Below are 16,814 nucleotides of genomic sequence, written 5' to 3'. Positions count from 1 at the left end.
CCACCAACTGATGAATCCCGATCAAATTGCTCCCCTCATGCATTTTCACCACCTTTGAATTATTTTATCAATTTTTAAAGTAGATCTCACAAAATAAATGTAGTGAAAAGACATCAATGAACACATAATGCTCCCCCGACAAGGAGGTGATCCAAACTCTCAATGGTGAACATGTTGCCCTCGTTACAGTCGAGATCTTGTCAGCATGTGGCTGGTATTAAGTCCAACTAATTCGGTTTTTTATTCCGGTTTGATTTGGATCAATCTTTTGGACGGCTTCAACTTAGTCGGTTCGGACCAATATCAAGTTGGTACAAATTAGTTTTCATCCCGATTATTACAATCTAAAATTTGGAAACCAAACTATGATCGATTGTTAGGTTTTAGATTGCCATTCAAGTGGGGTGAGGTGATCATCTTGCATATTAGGGTTTAGATTGTCTTCATCTTGTGCATTAGAGCTATAAATCAAAATTTGAGCTGAAGCATATACAAAATTATAACTGCTTTTGCAGGCATAAAAGGTAAAGAATAATATACTACAACAGAGAGAGAAATTTCTGGGCGATGATGGAGGTTATGCATCAAACAACGGTTGTAAACCAGAATTCCGATGGCTTTGATGTGTGCCTTTGAAGTGAGTAGCTCCCTCCTTCAGGATCTTGTAAACAAGAAATAAATTATAGGGAAGACGTGGTTATACTAGAACATTGAACTGAATTAAGCCTGCACCCTGCACCACAAACTTCCAGCAAAAGAGGGAGTTGCTAGCAGATCAAGCAAAGCATCACTATGTTCACTTCAACATCATTCAATAAGGCCTTCAGACACGTCAAAAATGGAACCGTTCTCTCAGGCAGAGTTGTTTTATGGTATCATCATCTAGAGCCCTCACTGGATGCAACTTGATCTCGTAAAGCTTAGGCCATAACTTCCCTGTTACTGTATGAATGGAAGAAGAAAAAAATTAGGGCAGAACAATTTGGATTTAACAACTCAAAGCCAATTCTTATGGGACTGATGTGACTATCCTCTTGTGGTACTCCACAAAGACCCTAGATTTGACCTTCCTCAAAGATCCACATCCACTTAAAAAAGTTCAAATTAGCGAGGGGGAAAAATAGAAATCACACTCACCAAACATGATGCATAATTCATATAACCCCCGTGCCCGAAAGAAAGAAAAAAAGAACATGATGCATCTCTTTTGCATTACACAAAATTCTTGGCACAAAAAAGAAAGGGATCAATGGATCCTTTTTTTCATAAACAGAATGCTACCAACTAAAAGAAAATAGGATAAGCAGGCAACCTCGCAAGTAAAAGAAAACTACAGTCTCTCAATCCTCTTGACTCATGAGGCAAGCGCTTAAATAAGAATCTTGAGGAGCATAACCATTTTTCCTCAACCACACTATCTTATCTTCATCATTTCAAAGCAAATCTGGTTTTTTTTTTTTTCATACAAGAGTTGCTGGGGATCAAATTAAGGTTCTTACCAAATATACGGTTCTTTTCTCCATCCCAGGCAATTCCATTCAGAACATCAATAACCTGAAAAGTATCAAAGAGTTGCGCAAGGTGAAAGAAATCAAGACTGGTGGATGTCATAAGCAGCAATAACACAAGAATATTAGGATTCTAGAACTGACAGAAATAAAAATCTCATTCAAAGGTTTTATAACTTACTTTGTTTCCTTCCTCCTTTAAAGTTCGCCTGGGAAAAAAAAGAAGAAAAAGAAGAATTAACTGCTTCAGAATTTCAACTGATCGCAAAGGAGGATGTCATGAGTGAATTGAAGAAAAACCAACAGTGAGACAGCAAAGAAATTTGCCAAAAAGACAAAGAAGCAAACCTTAAACTGGGAAGGAGAATCCATCCAAGAACAGTTGCATCCTTGTAGGAAATTCTAGCTATGCAGTCAGTCTACACCATGTAGATCAACAATCCAGGTTATTCAAAATAACTATGAGCTTCAAAATCCATGAGAAGATACACATCTATCATTTAGATATAAAACTACGCCATGAAATGATACATTATCCATCATATGCAATAATGTGCCTACCCTAACATTTCAAGCAAGTGAAAAAGTATTATGAGACGGGAGAGATGAGAGTTCCTAAGTCAGAAAACCATATTTGTCACAGCATCTAGGTGAGTACGGCATTGTAAGGGGCCTGGGTGCAAGGTGACCAAGGCACCCTCCTAGCCACAGCATTGGCAGGGTGAAAACCACACAAGAACGCGAGGCACAATAATTTTTATCCCCTGAAACCTAACCAAGAAAAGGCATTATGGTTTTAAGAGGCAAACCATTGAAGTAAGCAGTAACAAGTACCTAAGGGATGCCTGATTGATGGGAGTGATTTTGAAGATCGGTTATAAATGATAAGAAGTGCCTCTTACATCTAAAATTATGCGACTCCAAGCAAGAGATCATGCAGAGCCCTCATAACACAAATATGAAGCAGGAAGTACCACTCAAAGATTAGGGCTTGCCTGCCAAACGTTCGCCCATACTTCTCCATTTACATACTCCAATTCATTAAGATTATGAACTTCAAGACCATTGTATCTGACAGCAGATTTTCCTACAACTGCACAAACAGAAGCTATTCAGCTGCAGAACAATTCATAGGAAAATGCCAGAAGCCACACATAGCCACCCTCATGCAGAATTTGAAACAGTTACCTTTAAATGTCTCAGGATCAAGCTGGTACAAAGTTGAACTTCCATCACTACCAAATAAGATTTTCCCATCAGTTGCCAGTCCCCAACCATCCTGCATCTGATGACTAAACTTTCCAACCTGCACCACAAGTATAAAATTAATAGACAAAACTACACTGACAATCGATTGGGAACTACATAAAACATGGAAGCAGCTTATTCCAGAAACGGGAGTATCACCCATACTCCAAGAAGTGTATAAATATTTATTCCTAGTTAAGATCACAGGTCGCGGGGCAGGCGAAGCATTTGGACACCAAATTTTGCTTAGATTAGCAGTTAATGCCACAAGCCTGGCAACCTGGCCCTTTTTCCGGGGAGGGGGAGAAGAAAGTAAATCATTATCAGAGAGAAAAAGCCGAACCCCAGAGTGAGAACAGGGTACTGAAGGAGATTAACCAAGACCAGCCTTCTGGGGGAGGCTGGCGGTGGGGGCCCACTCCATGAGCTTGTTCTGGGGTTCGCCACTGGGGGGTGTTGTTTGACCTACAAATAATGGCTCCAGTCTGCTGGGTCTGTTTCGCCCTTGGCCGCCCAGCGCTTTCCGTTCGTTATTTTCCAGCAACAGACTTGTCTACTTCTGGCTTTGTTGTATTCGGGCGGCCTTGTTGGCCATTCTGCTTCTGCAGGGAGGGGCATTCGAGAGTGGTCCACTTTTGGTGGCCGTGCCTTCCCGGCCTCGGGCTGGTCTGCTTGTGGATGCAGACAGGGTTGGAGCTCTGGTGGGACCTTCATGTGGCTTTTCGGGGTGTGCCTGTTGGGCCTGCCTCCTCCCCCCGCCCCCGCCCCCGCCTCCCCTGAGCGCCTAATGCCGTGGCTTCCTCTGCGGGGTGGAGGTTGTCACGCCTTCCCCCCCCCCCCCCCCCGGGCCCCTGTTGCGGGGGCTGTTTCAGTTTCACTTGCATCTACTGCTGCCATGCATGCTCACCCACTAGGGGTGTGCCTCTGGCTGACTGATTCAGCCTGGCTTTGCCCTCCTCAGGGGCCACATGGAGAGCACCGTATCACCACCATCCTGGGTCTTCTGGTGCCTGGGCATTTCTGGGGTGTGGCGGGACGGAGGAGGGGCTGTTCTGCGTGTCTGATCATATCGAATTTGCCTCAGTTTCCTCTCCCTAACTGACGGACTTGGTGAAGGAGAACACCATGAGGGTGCCAACAGTCCAGCCAAAATCTAGATAAGCAAACATCATCACCTGGGAAAGATGACCCCTAGGCAAGATGTCTAAGCTTCCGGATCTTTCTTTCGACTCAAGAGGCATCAAAGTTGGAAGGAGCAACCAATTATGAGTCCAAACAAACAGGGTGGGAAAATTGACATAAATACTCTTCTGCTTAGAAGCTATCTTCCAAATCAGCTTCAAGGTACTGGAGTGATTAACATCTTTAGTTCTCCTCAAAGGCTCAAACCTAGGCCCCCTTCATCTTTGGGATGAAGATGGATGCACAACTGGTGGGATGGAGGAACCAAGGAGAATCACAACCTTTCCACAGAGAGGCAATCACAAGGGACACCAATTTTGAAATGGTTAATAGAGAGAGCCAAAAATGCCAGGCAGGTGGATGTATGAGAACTGCACAACAGATTTAATCAGCTCAAGGCAGCAACATATGAGAAAAGGCTGCCTTTCCAAAGTGGGAAGCTATCTACACAAATGATGGAGAAACAGTGGTGGTTAATCAACTGAGAAAGGACCAAAGGGAGGCCCAAATGGTTGACTGGAAACAGGCCCAAAGGAAAGCCAGACAAATCTTTCAGAGAAGCCCTGGCCTCAGAGACACCAAAGGGAAAAAGGGATTGAGTAGGGTGCATGCAGAGACCAGAAATATTTTCAAAGAAGCACAAGCAACACAAAATGGATAAAATTGGAAGGGAGTCAGCTTCAAAGAAGATCATGAGGTCATCAGCAAGGGCCATGGGAGATTTTGAGTGATCTTGAGAGAGAAGTGGTGGTCCAATGGTACCAATCGGAAGGCATTTGAAGTTTCTATTAATCTGCATAAGTATGAAAGGAAGCACAGTGCAGATGTGTTTTTTGTGTTTCAACTGTTTGCTGGAGAAACAATGATTTGCGAAATAGTTGCAAGCAGAAGAGTCAAGAGAAAGTCTCCACCAATATATACCCTAGTGAGTATAAAGTTACATCAACAGATGCATATAACTAATAGCAATTACAGAAAACCATCAGAATATTTCACTATTCAAGATGGGGAAATAATTTACATATGAATTGTAAATGAACTCCCTAATGAACAAGAGATTGAGAGAAAAAGAAAAAAAATGGGGGTGAGGTCAAGAACCAACTTCACTTAAATCATATCGATCATATATGAAACCAGTTTTCTTCAACCAAACCACTTGTAACAACCTACAAAAGAACATGAAACATACAAAATTAGAAATTTCAGCAGATTCTGGAAAGCATGAAAAAGAGTACTACAAAAAGGACATAAATAGTCAAAGATTCTCAATGAAGTGATAGATCTAAGGGGAATGAATAGTGTCATGACTCTGAATCGAAATGAAGGTAAAAGAAATAAATTTGTGAGTTCATGAAAAAGCAGAAAATAATCAATTTCTCCAAATACTATGACATATTCATAGCAGCCATTAATTACAATGTCATCATTTAGTACCAACATGTAAATGAAGCAATCTTATAACTTCATGTTGCAGCAACACACACAATGTTGCCATAAGGTTCTGTACTGTAAGGAAAAAGGGGTTCTAAATATAGGGGGAAAAAACAGAAGTGACATTGAGGAACCAACAAGACTCATACGTAGAAGACATGTGAATAAACATCTGTTATATTTGAAATATGTTAAACTAGACCACATATATAGCATGACATGTATGTATTCCCAAATTAAATACAAGAACCAGGTTTCTTTTCTGCCCTGAATCCATGCAATAAAAGATGATGAGAGAAAAGACAAAAAGAACTTATTTCCTTTTGTCTTCCAGGTTTCATTTCTATAATTAACAAAACCAACAAGAGAAGTAAACTCCAACTAATGGTTATCCACTACATACCTTTCACCAAGAAGAGTAAGACCTTCCCCAAAATAAGAAGCACCCATCTTTTTAAGTACTTCGACCTGAAAATATTAATGATACAAGATAACATACAACTGAAAGTTATGAATGGCCTATCTTAATCATTTTGTTTTATTCATGTAGGAGATTGATGGATAGTCGGAAAGCATGAAAAACTAATCCATTACATATTCTTTCAGCCACAAATGTGAAGACAGATGAAAGATGACAGATGACAGATGGATAGTATATACTGCTGATATGAGATGGTTTTCGATGAAATGATCAAAGAGAGAGTAACAGTTCAACTGTGGAATGATGAAAGATGCCTGAAATTATGACCAAACAGTTATGAAATAACTCAGACAAAATAAGTATAATGAGTGCAAGTTAAGTGAAACCTCAGACTAAGACTAATAGGCTAAGCAATAATCCTAAGACTCAAAGAGTATTTTTCCAAATTTGGTTTCAATCATAATGAGGGAGAGATTCAAAAGGATGGCTCCTGTACAATCTGAGCTAGGTGGATGAAGTGGAGAGAAGCTTAGTCACACATTCTATCAAAGTTAATAGTATACATCATCTACGACAACTATAAAAACATGGGTGTCTTGCAGATATAAATGTTGGTAAGAAAGAAACAAATATTAAAAATCGCAGTGATCGGATGAGGATATTAGTATTGATGAAAAGCAAGCCTAGAGAAGATAGAATCAGAGGTGAACCACTCAGGAAAGGTTATTATTAGCACCAAAGAGGCAATTCAACTGATCTGGCCTTGTACCAGTGACCAAAGAATGCAAGAATGAGGAGGGGTGCAAGCAAGCTTTTAAGTATTGATATTGTATATTATTTAGGAAGAGTGGTTTTAAATTGTTGCAAATGGTCAAGTTTCGACCACCTAAATTAGTTTAACCTATATGTATAAATTTGCTTCACAAAATAGGATAAAAAACCAAGATTTAAGGACAAAGATCAAGCTTTCCTCAAAATCACCATTTTCTGTAAAAGCTCCTAAAATCTCTAATTTCAAAAACAAGACTCTAATCAGATCTCTATATTTTTTATTTACTTATTTGGGGCAGGCTTGATAAACTAGTCTGGTAGCCAAATTTAAGAAAGGGGAGAGGGGGGGGGGGAGAAGAAGAAAAAGAAAGAACCACAGACTTATAGGCCTTTAACAGCCATATCAATGTGCAGCAATCGGTAATTATCGTAATACATGTATTAGCTAACGTACACCAGACAACACAATCTTCTTACACCTAAATAACAGTATCTTTCTCATCTATTTCACCTTATTGTAATAGAAATAGTGTGACAAACTGAGCAAATTCTAAGATTCAGATGACCTACCAAACTTGCTAATTGTTACAATGCTATATTGGTATTACTTTCCAACTTTTAATCTGGCAATTTTCAGCAAAGGCCGGGATGCCATATCAGACACTGATATAGCAATTCATGTCTTTGTTACATGGTTCATCTACAAATTACGAAATAATAGCTAAAAGTAGTCATATCCAGAAAAGAAACAAACGATATCCAGACATGTTGAGCCACATAAGATTTCTGAATATTAGAGTTATCCTTACCTTCCCGGTCTGGAGATTGACCTTCCTGACTGATGACTGAAATTATAAAGGAAAATGGAATGTCATGTCGACTGGAAAAGAATATAAAATATAAGTTTACATCAAGAAACATGAACATATAATAGAAAATGCTAATTGTTAATAATTCTGTAAGCATAATTGTGAGGATATGTATTCAATGTCAATGGATTTTTCAAACTGAATGTCCACGACAAGAGGTGCACTACTAAAATGCAACCACACCATACTTCCTTGACTGGTGCCAGCCATGTTATTGTGCTTTTGCACCTTTTCCATACAATATAGGGTTCTAACTTGCCCTTCTAAAAAAATGAACTAGAAGTAGTTTTAGTAGCAAAAGGCAAAAGCCAAAATGCTTTTATGATTGCTTTGCCTGATAAATCATGAGGATATTCTGAGGATGATAGAGTTTCCACCCAGCCTTCTAGTATGCAAAACAACACAAATGAACAGAAAAATCAGCAACAGCTACTGGCTAAATCCTTCAGACGCCAAATTAGGACATGGCATATGGTAGAAAACATATATAGTTATCAAAGGCCTAATAACAATTCATGAATTTGATTATGTTTACAGAAAAGAATATAACAAAGCAGGCAATAACCTCATCATAAAGACCAGTTGACTCATACAGAGTGTCATTTCCTCCATACAGTAGGCCCTGAAAAGTAACAGAGCATGATAGGGTTATAAACTGTATTAAAATATGTTGCATTTTAAAGAGCATGATACCACTTGGTATTATTGTGAAAATTCTTCAAAAGCATAATTCTGAATAGAAAAAAAAATTCAAGAGCTAAGATGGGGACCAATTTATAATCAAGTTTTGTCAACTGCTCTCTAGAAACAATTGACCTCCCTCCCCCCCCCCCCCTCTTCCAAATTTACTCCATGAACTGGAAGTTTGGAACACTTAATTAGAAATTCAGTGTCAATTACTTGGTTATCCCTCATCAGGAAATCTGCAGCCTTCATATCTAAAGCTCTAGCTCTGCTCCTTCCTTCAGGACCAACCAGGTGAAGTAAAGGTTTACTCACCTGTCACCCACTCATGAACGAAGTTCTTTTCAGCAAAATATATTAAGTTCATTTATGCTACACTTTCCCAGGGATTATGAAAACCTTTCTACAGTTGTAAACCTATCATACCACCGCATTCTTCAGTTAACATAGTGTCACCATAGAGAATGAAGTCACGATCAACCATATTAATACCATGAAGACATGAGGCCTATTGGGCATATGGAATTATTTTCTTCACATCCAACCTTTGCAGTAAAGAGAACCTGCGGACAAAAATTTATAACCCGAAGGCTCGGAAAAAAAAATAAATATAAAAAATTTGTACCTCCTTGACCATCCCAAACATTAGTCTTTCACACAAACAAACTGAAACGCAGGCAACTGCTGTAAAATCAATTAGATACAATAATATTCATGACAAGTATTTAACAGTGATTTCCTTAATCCCGAAAGAATATCCTATTCCATAATCAACACACATGCTTCTGAACCTGATACTACCCCATAAATGCTCTCATTCAGCTAATGGTTTTTGCCTACTCAAATGTCCAACAAAAGCATTATAATTACAATTTAGCTAGCATTGACATAAAAATTTGGGGCAAGGGATGGATAGCAATGACATTGAAGTCGTCTTCGCGAACATGAACGCAGCAATCACAGAAATGGATACCTGCGTGAAGGCTTTTGGATCGTGAGGATACTCATTGACAACTTCAATTGAGTAATGTAACGAAGGGTCCTGAGAGAGTAATTGATTTCGACCCAATGAAAAATACGTGACAAGAACGCCTAAGACCAAGAAGAGAGGGATCACAAAGGAACTTCTTTTCCAACTGAATGAAGAAGCGGGAGGCGCCATGGAAGGATGCGGCGAAGAAGTCGATCTCTTAGTTCTTCTCTTCAATGAATTGCCAACCATGATGACAGCTCTCATGTGCGAGTGAAATAGGGAAACAGTGACGGACAAATTTTGGATTTTGGTTTGAGAATTTGCTACAAGTGTAGAGATTTGAAAAGGAAAAATGGATTACTCAGCGCTTTGTTCTTCGAGACAGTGGTCCCTAGTAGAATGAGCTGTTGCGGTTGTTCTGTGCTCTCTGCAGAAGAGAGTTTGCTTTGAATTCGATCGACCTTCGTCGTTATTGAATCCCGCTTCTCCGCAACCTCGTAGGGGCGACGGAGTAGATAGGTATTCGTCGCTCATCCATGATCCAACTGTCCAATATTCACAGACAAAATATATGGGAATGCACGGGGGACTAGGGAATCCGAATTCAAAATCGAACCGAGTAAATCAGGTCGGACCGGATCAAATTAAATCGAATTAAACACCCCATGTTTCATTTATTCTTTTCTGGAGAGTAAGAATATACATTATATGGATGCCCCTTTGTATCAGAATGTCAACATCCAGTATAAACGATGTTATAAGTTCTTATCTAAAGTTCAACGATACAAATTGCAGCTGTGGGAGCCTGGCTGAGTGGCTGCAGTCAGAATTTCAACATCTGTCCGACATCCTAATGGGTTATATCAAGGATGTGCATCATTTCTGAGGGGATGTAGTTTTTTTATTGGTGTAAACCAATAAAAGAAGTGCCAACAAGCACTCCTTCACGTGGAATGGAAACAATACAAGATGACCCACTAAGTGTGAAGTCCCAAAAAATTGGACTGAAATGTATGAAGAACACAAAAAATGAAATAGTATTAATTAAACATGTAGTGATAGAATTATTATTTAAAAAAAAAAAAAACAAGGGTATTTTCATCACAAAAATTATTAAACTAATGATTTATGTTAAGCTTGTCCTTATTTAATCATTTCTTGTAACCACGGGGGAGCCATATGCAAAAGAAAACTTAAACTGGACTAAAAGTGACCTGGAACAAACCTCAGCGGGTTTAGATGAAAATTACCCTTTATTTTTTTGGTTATAGATTGTATGGATTATATATGTCTATGGATTAGGATGATATTATATGCTTTTAATTAGGGTACAGACCCTCCTACTTTGGATGTGCATTGTATGCAACTTATGTGTGCTAGGTTACTATATTCATAACTTTGGATTTGCATAGTTTGCATTATGTTCATCTATTTTTAATATGGTATGGATCATATGGAATATAATGAACTTAAGATGGGTGATATCTCTTTTTTTATTTGAATAGGGTTCGTGTGATTATTTTCAGGGACTATAAGATACATATAATGATTTTAGATGAAAAGATTTTCATAGGGTTTTTTGGTTTGAAGATGCAGCTAATGGAGCAACCACAAGTGTCTCGCTTCGCTGAGCCAATAGGAAATAGTAAACTCAGGGGACTGGAACGTGTTAGAGAAATCTTAGAGGAACACGTAGATCGAGTCTACGAGAAATTCAAAATGGAACGACACGTGTTTTATAACCTAGTGTCTAAAATGCGACATCGAGGGTGGTTAGACGATACTAAGTACACTTGTGTTGATGAACAACTTGGCATATTTTTGTGTTTACTTGGTCATGACTTCAAATATAAGGATGTCGCGGAAGATTTTTAACATTCGTTGGGGACAATTACAAGAGTATTCAAGAGAGTGTTAAATGCTTTTGTGATATTAAGCAGATAAAACATCAAACCTCCTAACCTTAATGCAATTCCAAATGAGATCCTCACAAACCCAAAACCTTTTTCTTACTTTAAGGTATGATACACGCTTTCATTATTAGAATACAATAGTAAACATCTTAATTTTATACCTCCCATCGACATTTATTAATGGGTTTGAAAATGTTCACTGTACTATGAGTATATTGGTGCTATCGATGGTACTCATATGCATGTAGTGGCATCGGCTGAAAGACAAGTACCATTTCGTGAAAGGAAATGAATCACCACACAGAATGTCATGTGTGCGTATTCCTTTGATATGAAATTCACGTTTGTTTATTCTAGCTAGAAAGGTTCTGCAAATAATTGTAGAGTTTTTAGACAGGCGATTATAGACCCTAGTTTAAATTTCCTCAACCTCCTCTAGGTAAATTTAATACAACTACTTCATCGATTCCTTTTAACCCTTCATTAGATCTAAACTGATGGGACTATCTTTTATTATCTTAATTTGTCGTAGGTAAGTATTATATGATTGATTCTGGATACTCGACTATGACTGGATTCATGACACCATTCAAGGGTAATAGGTATCATTTGCGAGATTTCAAGGGGAGAAGTCGAGGGCCAATGATTGTAGTTGAACTTTTCAATTACAGGCTTTTGGCAAGGAATATTATAGAAAGGTGTTTTGAGTGCCTAATGGTTTTCAATTTTGGTTAAGATGCATCATGGGTTTACATTACATACTCAAGCTAGAATTGTCATTGTTTGTTATGCTATTCATAACTACATCTGCGACGAACAAGTTGTCGACAAAAAGTTTTAAGAGTACGAAAACTCGCATTGGATAGCTGAATAAGTCATATCGGACCCCTTATGTTCCCCCTAAAAAAAACTAAAATGAAGCAAGATAAATGGAAGATCAAAGGAAGACAATTGCAAATCAATAAGCAACAATAGCGAGACTCCCACCAATCACTTGAAACATTATGACGCCAACTGATTTTATGTGAGCAATTGTGTATCAACTGATGTATATTTACCTTTTTTAATTATTTTATTAAAAAAAAAGTGCACATTTTATACCCTGACTTTGTACATACTATATAAGATTATGTGCAAATTAACATGTCCATCTGTGTCCAACCAGTCAAGATTTCAATACAGATTCTATGCCAAATTTACCAAATTCGCCTAGAAGCATAAAAAATGTATTCTGTGCCGAATTGAGAATTTTGGCAAAGAATTATTGTCATACAACCCCTAACTCAACCAATTTCAACTGGATTTTGGTTCAGACCCATTTAAAGACTAAACCGCTGGTTCTAACCAAATTAATTTAAATTAAAATAAAATCGGACTGAATAATCCAAACCAGCCTAACAATGATGATTGGTTATTTGTATTTTATTTTGATTGGTTATTTTGTATTTTTTTGGGTGGATTTTGAAGGTGTAATAGGTTAGATATAATGATGGTTGGTTATTCTAACTATGGCCAGTTTAGTTAAGATACTTTGGAGCAACTCAATAGTTTTATGGTTGAATAGTCACATCATATACAAAGTGGATTATACATACCAAATAAAATACAAAGGTTACCTCATAGAAACATCAATTAAATGAAATTCCCCACTAGAAAATAGGGTACCTTCATTTTCAAAAAAATAAAATAAAAATAGAATGAATAATTTGAAGATTTGAACAAAAAATTGTGATTATTATGTGAGAAATATGTCCACGCTTGAAGTGTATCCTGAATTGTGATTGTTAAATCAATAGAAAAAAAATTCAAAATTTTGGGCTGCCACATCAGCAGACAAGTTTCCTTGATTCTCCCACTTTCCCTCCCCTAGCAACCAAACAATCTACCATTTTGGGATTTAAAGGAAAAGTAAAAAATTTACATTGTTTTCAAGAATTTTCCCACCCCTTTTTTCCCACCTCACCTTTATTCCAGCAAACAAACACAGCCTAAGGGAACAGAATTACATAAAGACTGTAGCCAAGGAATAGAAATGGGCCAAATAGTAATATCATCCAACGACTTGGCTCTTCAGGCTAAGGCGGTTAGCAACTAAGTTGTTCCACCTAGAAATATAAACAAGAAACATTGCACAAAACAATGCCCAAACTCCAAATATTCTTTATAATGGATAGAATATCCAATGGTTGAGGGGTGGAGGATCCTTATTAACAAGTCGGAACATTCAGTCAAAAAATTTTCAAATCCACTCTTTCACCAAAAGTATTTAGAACTACTGTACGCATAGCCAAGCCTCGACCATGAGGGCTGAAGATTGTTGATCATAATCTCTGAGAAGGTGTCCCGTAAGCTTATTTTGTTTTTTTGCCTCTAGGGTTTTTGACCGGTATTAGTAAAGAAAAATGAAAAAAAAAAAACAAACCCTGTAATGGATATTGGATGGGAAATTGCGAGAGAGTTCAAGTTGCATACTTTTATAAATTGCTGTATTTCTTTTTTTTTTTGTTGAATTAAAATGCTATATTTCGGTCGTCATTTAAACCGCCAAAACTTATATGAATCTATTGCGATATGTGGCACTTTTTGCAGTGTTAGATCGGCATCATCAAAATAAGATTGTCAAGAACATTCTAGATTGCTTCCAACTAAAAGAACCTTCTGGATTTATGAACACACAAAAATTAAAAGTAAATAAGAATAAATAAAAAGAAGAAACAAGAAACTCAATAGAAGACTCTAGAGTCGCGGGTAGAGAGCCCTCCCCTGGCTTATCCACCGCAAGAAGACCCCAGAAATTCTTGAATATATAAATACCCAATTCGTTCTCTTCTGTCATTCATATCAGAATTGCAGTTCATTTGGATCTTCTAAAGCGAGCTCACAAGCGCTATTTCGTGTTCATCGATTTTCTACATTCGTTAGTTTCTACTCTGTTAATCGTTTCTCTGTGATCCGAAGGTCAATCATCGCCATGGCGGATGTTCAGATGGGAGAAGCAGAAACTTTCGCCTTCCAGGCTGAGATCAATCAGCTTCTCAGTCTTATTATTAACACATTCTACAGCAACAAGGAGATCTTTCTTCGTGAACTCATCAGCAATGCATCTGATGTGAGTATAGTTATGAATTTCTATGATCCACATTGCCTTGTGAGTTGTTTTTGGTTTTTATTGATTCTGATGTTTGGTCGTTTTAATCCGAGTAGGCGCTAGACAAGATTAGGTTCGAGAGTTTGACAGACAAGAGCAAGCTTGATGCGCAACCGGAGCTTTTCATTAGGCTGGTTCCTGATAAGGTTAACAAGACCCTGTCGATCATCGACAGTGGTGTTGGAATGACCAAGGCTGGTAAGTAATATGATCGTTCTTTTTTCCTTTCTAGGGTTTTCTTGTTGTTCGCTGTGATGAAGAAGGCGATATTGATTGAATTATCTTTCGTTCGGGTTTGTACAGACTTGGTGAACAACTTGGGTACAATCGCTAGGTCTGGAACCAAGGAGTTCATGGAGGCATTGCAGGCTGGGGCTGATGTTAGCATGATTGGTCAGTTTGGTGTGGGTTTTTACTCTGCCTATCTCGTTGCTGAGAAGGTCATCGTGACAACTAAGCACAACGATGACGAGCAATACATCTGGGAGTCGCAGGCCGGTGGGTCTTTTACCGTTACCAGGGACGTCAGTGGCGAGCAGCTTGGTAGAGGAACAAAGATCACACTCTATCTGAAGGAAGATCAGGTTAGTGATACAATAATCTAGTCGTTTACACTTTCTTTTTTCTTTTCTAGTATTTTTTTTTTTTCTGTTTTTTTTTTCTGTTTTTTTTTCTGTTTTTTTTTCCTGATTGTTCTGTGTGTTTTGCAGTTGGAGTACTTGGAGGAGAGAAGGTTGAAAGATCTTGTAAAGAAGCACTCTGAATTTATCAGCTATCCTATCTATCTGTGGGTCGAGAAGTCCACTGAGAAGGAGGTGAGCGATGATGAAGATGAGGATAAAAAGAAAGAAGAGGAAGGTGACATTGAAGAAGTGGACGAGGAGAAGGAGAAGAAATCCAAGAAGAAGAAGGTGAAAGAGGTGACCCACGAGTGGGAGCAAATCAACAAGCAAAAACCCATCTGGCTGCGGAAGCCAGAGGAGATAACAAAAGACGAGTATGCTTCATTTTACAAGAGCCTGACCAACGACTGGGAAGAGCATCTTGCTGTGAAGCACTTCTCAGTTGAAGGGCAGCTAGAATTTAAGGCTATTCTCTTTATACCTAAGAGGGCACCATTCGATCTCTTTGACACAAGGAAGAAGATGAACAACATCAAGCTCTATGTCCGGAGAGTGTTCATCATGGACAACTGCGAGGAATTGATTCCGGAGTACCTTGGTTTCGTCAAGGGTGTTGTGGACTCCGACGACCTTCCTCTGAATATCTCACGTGAGATGCTGCAGCAGAACAAGATTCTCAAGGTCATCAGGAAGAACCTTGTGAAAAAATGCATTGAGATGTTCACTGAACTTACCGAGAACAAAGAGGATTACAACAAATTCTACGAGGCGTTCTCGAAGAATTTGAAGCTGGGTATTCACGAGGATAGCCAGAACAGGTCAAAGCTGGCTGATCTGCTTCGGTACCACTCTACTAAGAGTGGTGATGAAATGACAAGCCTCAAGGATTACGTTACCAGGATGAAGGAGGGACAGAATAGCATCTACTACATTACCGGTGAGAGCAAGAAAGCCGTCGAGAACTCTCCGTTCCTGGAACGTCTCAAGAAGAAAGGTTATGAAGTCCTCTTCATGGTCGATGCAATTGATGAGTATGCTGTTGGTCAGTTAAAGGAGTACGACGGGAAGAAGCTTGTCTCTGCTACCAAAGAAGGCCTGAAGCTTGATGATGAGACCGAAGAAGAGAAGAAGAAACAGGAAGAAAAGAAGAAATCCTTTGAGAATCTGTGCAAGACAATGAAGGATATTCTTGGAGACAAGGTTGAGAAGGTCGTGGTCTCTCATAGAATAGTTGATTCTCCCTGTTGCTTGGTGACCGGAGAATATGGATGGACCGCCAACATGGAAAGAATCATGAAGGCGCAGGCTTTAAGAGATAGCAGCATGGGTGCTTACATGTCGAGCAAGAAGACCATGGAGATTAACCCCGACAATGGCATCATGGAGGAGCTGCGAAAGAGAGCTGAAGCTGACAAGAATGACAAGTCTGTGAAGGACTTGGTCATGTTGCTTTATGAGACTGCTCTCCTCAACTCTGGTTTTAGTCTGGATGACCCCAACACTTTCGCTTCGAGAATCCACAGAATGTTGAAATTGGGTTTGAGCATTGACGAGGATGAAGCAGCTGGCGATGATGCAGAGATGCCTGCCCTGGAAGAAGATGCAAACGAAGAGAGCAAGATGGAAGAAGTAGATTAGGTTCTTCTAGGATATTTTGAAACATGTCAATATGGCTGTTACGGAAGGAAAGAGTTTCTTGGTGTGTTGAGTTGTTTTCTGTTTCAATTGCTTGTGTCTTAGCTGTCTACTCTAGGATCTTTTCTTTCCCTCTGGTTTTTGGGTTTTGTTCTAAATACATTCTGCGAGGGCGGGGGCTCTTATTGGGTGGTTTGGATGGTTATACTTGTCTTCCCCTATAGTGTCACCCCTTGAATACTGTCTCTTGTTACTTACTCAATAGTTCTCTAATGGTAAATCAAGCTTAGTCTTTACTTCTGATTGTGTGTTTTTCCTGCGATTTGATTTATTTGATAGCGTTAACGTGGAAACACTGGATACATGACCTGTTCATCAGGAAAATAAGGAGGGGTTTCAACCTTCTCT

General features: G+C 38.9%; 2 protein-coding genes across 3 annotated transcripts; one reads left to right on the top strand and one right to left on the bottom strand.

The window, feature by feature from the left end:
• Positions 1–196: 196 nt before the first annotated feature.
• QC (glutaminyl cyclase) lies at positions 197–9,631 on the bottom strand. 2 transcript variants are annotated; one of them, XM_089158992.1, is made up of 11 exons: positions 9,088–9,631; positions 7,996–8,052; positions 7,371–7,406; positions 5,773–5,837; positions 5,041–5,104; positions 2,697–2,814; positions 2,504–2,601; positions 1,857–1,927; positions 1,690–1,717; positions 1,500–1,554; positions 197–942 (listed from the first exon to the last, which is right to left on the bottom strand). In XM_089158992.1, the coding sequence occupies exons 1-11, from the start codon at positions 9,349–9,351 to the stop codon at positions 833–835; spliced, it is 966 nt and encodes a 321-aa protein (XP_089015118.1). In that variant the 5' UTR covers positions 9,352–9,631; the 3' UTR covers positions 197–832. The 2 variants fall into 2 exon arrangements, with proteins under 2 accessions (XP_089015118.1, XP_089015119.1); XM_089158993.1 differs by having other exon boundaries at positions 197–936.
• Positions 9,632–13,747: 4,116 nt separating this feature from the next.
• Positions 13,748–16,690, top strand: LOC149013762 (heat shock protein 83). Its single transcript, XM_089158312.1, has 4 exons — positions 13,748–14,109; positions 14,205–14,346; positions 14,452–14,732; positions 14,859–16,690. The coding sequence occupies exons 1-4, from the start codon at positions 13,972–13,974 to the stop codon at positions 16,407–16,409; spliced, it is 2,112 nt and encodes a 703-aa protein (XP_089014438.1). The 5' UTR covers positions 13,748–13,971; the 3' UTR covers positions 16,410–16,690.
• The last annotated feature ends 124 nt before the right edge of the window (positions 16,691–16,814 follow it).

Source organism: Hakea prostrata, chromosome 6, assembly GCF_041222555.1.
Source record: "Hakea prostrata isolate BN-2017 chromosome 6, UWA_Hpros_2, whole genome shotgun sequence".
Taxonomy (NCBI): domain Eukaryota; kingdom Viridiplantae; phylum Streptophyta; class Magnoliopsida; order Proteales; family Proteaceae; genus Hakea; species Hakea prostrata.
This window is presented reverse-complemented; position numbering and strand designations above follow the sequence as displayed.

Coding starts and splice junctions, on each gene's coding strand:
- LOC149013762 (XM_089158312.1), top strand. CDS start 13,972: ATGGCGGATGTTCAGATGGGAGAAGCAGAAACTTTCGCCTTCCAGGCT. Junction 14,110..14,204: donor TCATCAGCAATGCATCTGAT/GTGAGTATAGTT, acceptor TAATCCGAGTAG/GCGCTAGACAAGATTAGGTT. Junction 14,733..14,858: donor TCTATCTGAAGGAAGATCAG/GTTAGTGATACA, acceptor TGTGTTTTGCAG/TTGGAGTACTTGGAGGAGAG.
- QC (XM_089158992.1), bottom strand. CDS start 9,351: ATGAGAGCTGTCATCATGGTTGGCAATTCATTGAAGAGAAGAACTAAG. Junction 5,105..5,772: donor CTTACTCTTCTTGGTGAAAG/GTATGTAGTGGA, acceptor GTTCTTTTGTAG/GTTGTTACAAGTGGTTTGGT. Junction 2,602..2,696: donor TGATCCTGAGACATTTAAAG/GTAACTGTTTCA, acceptor CTGTTTGTGCAG/TTGTAGGAAAATCTGCTGTC.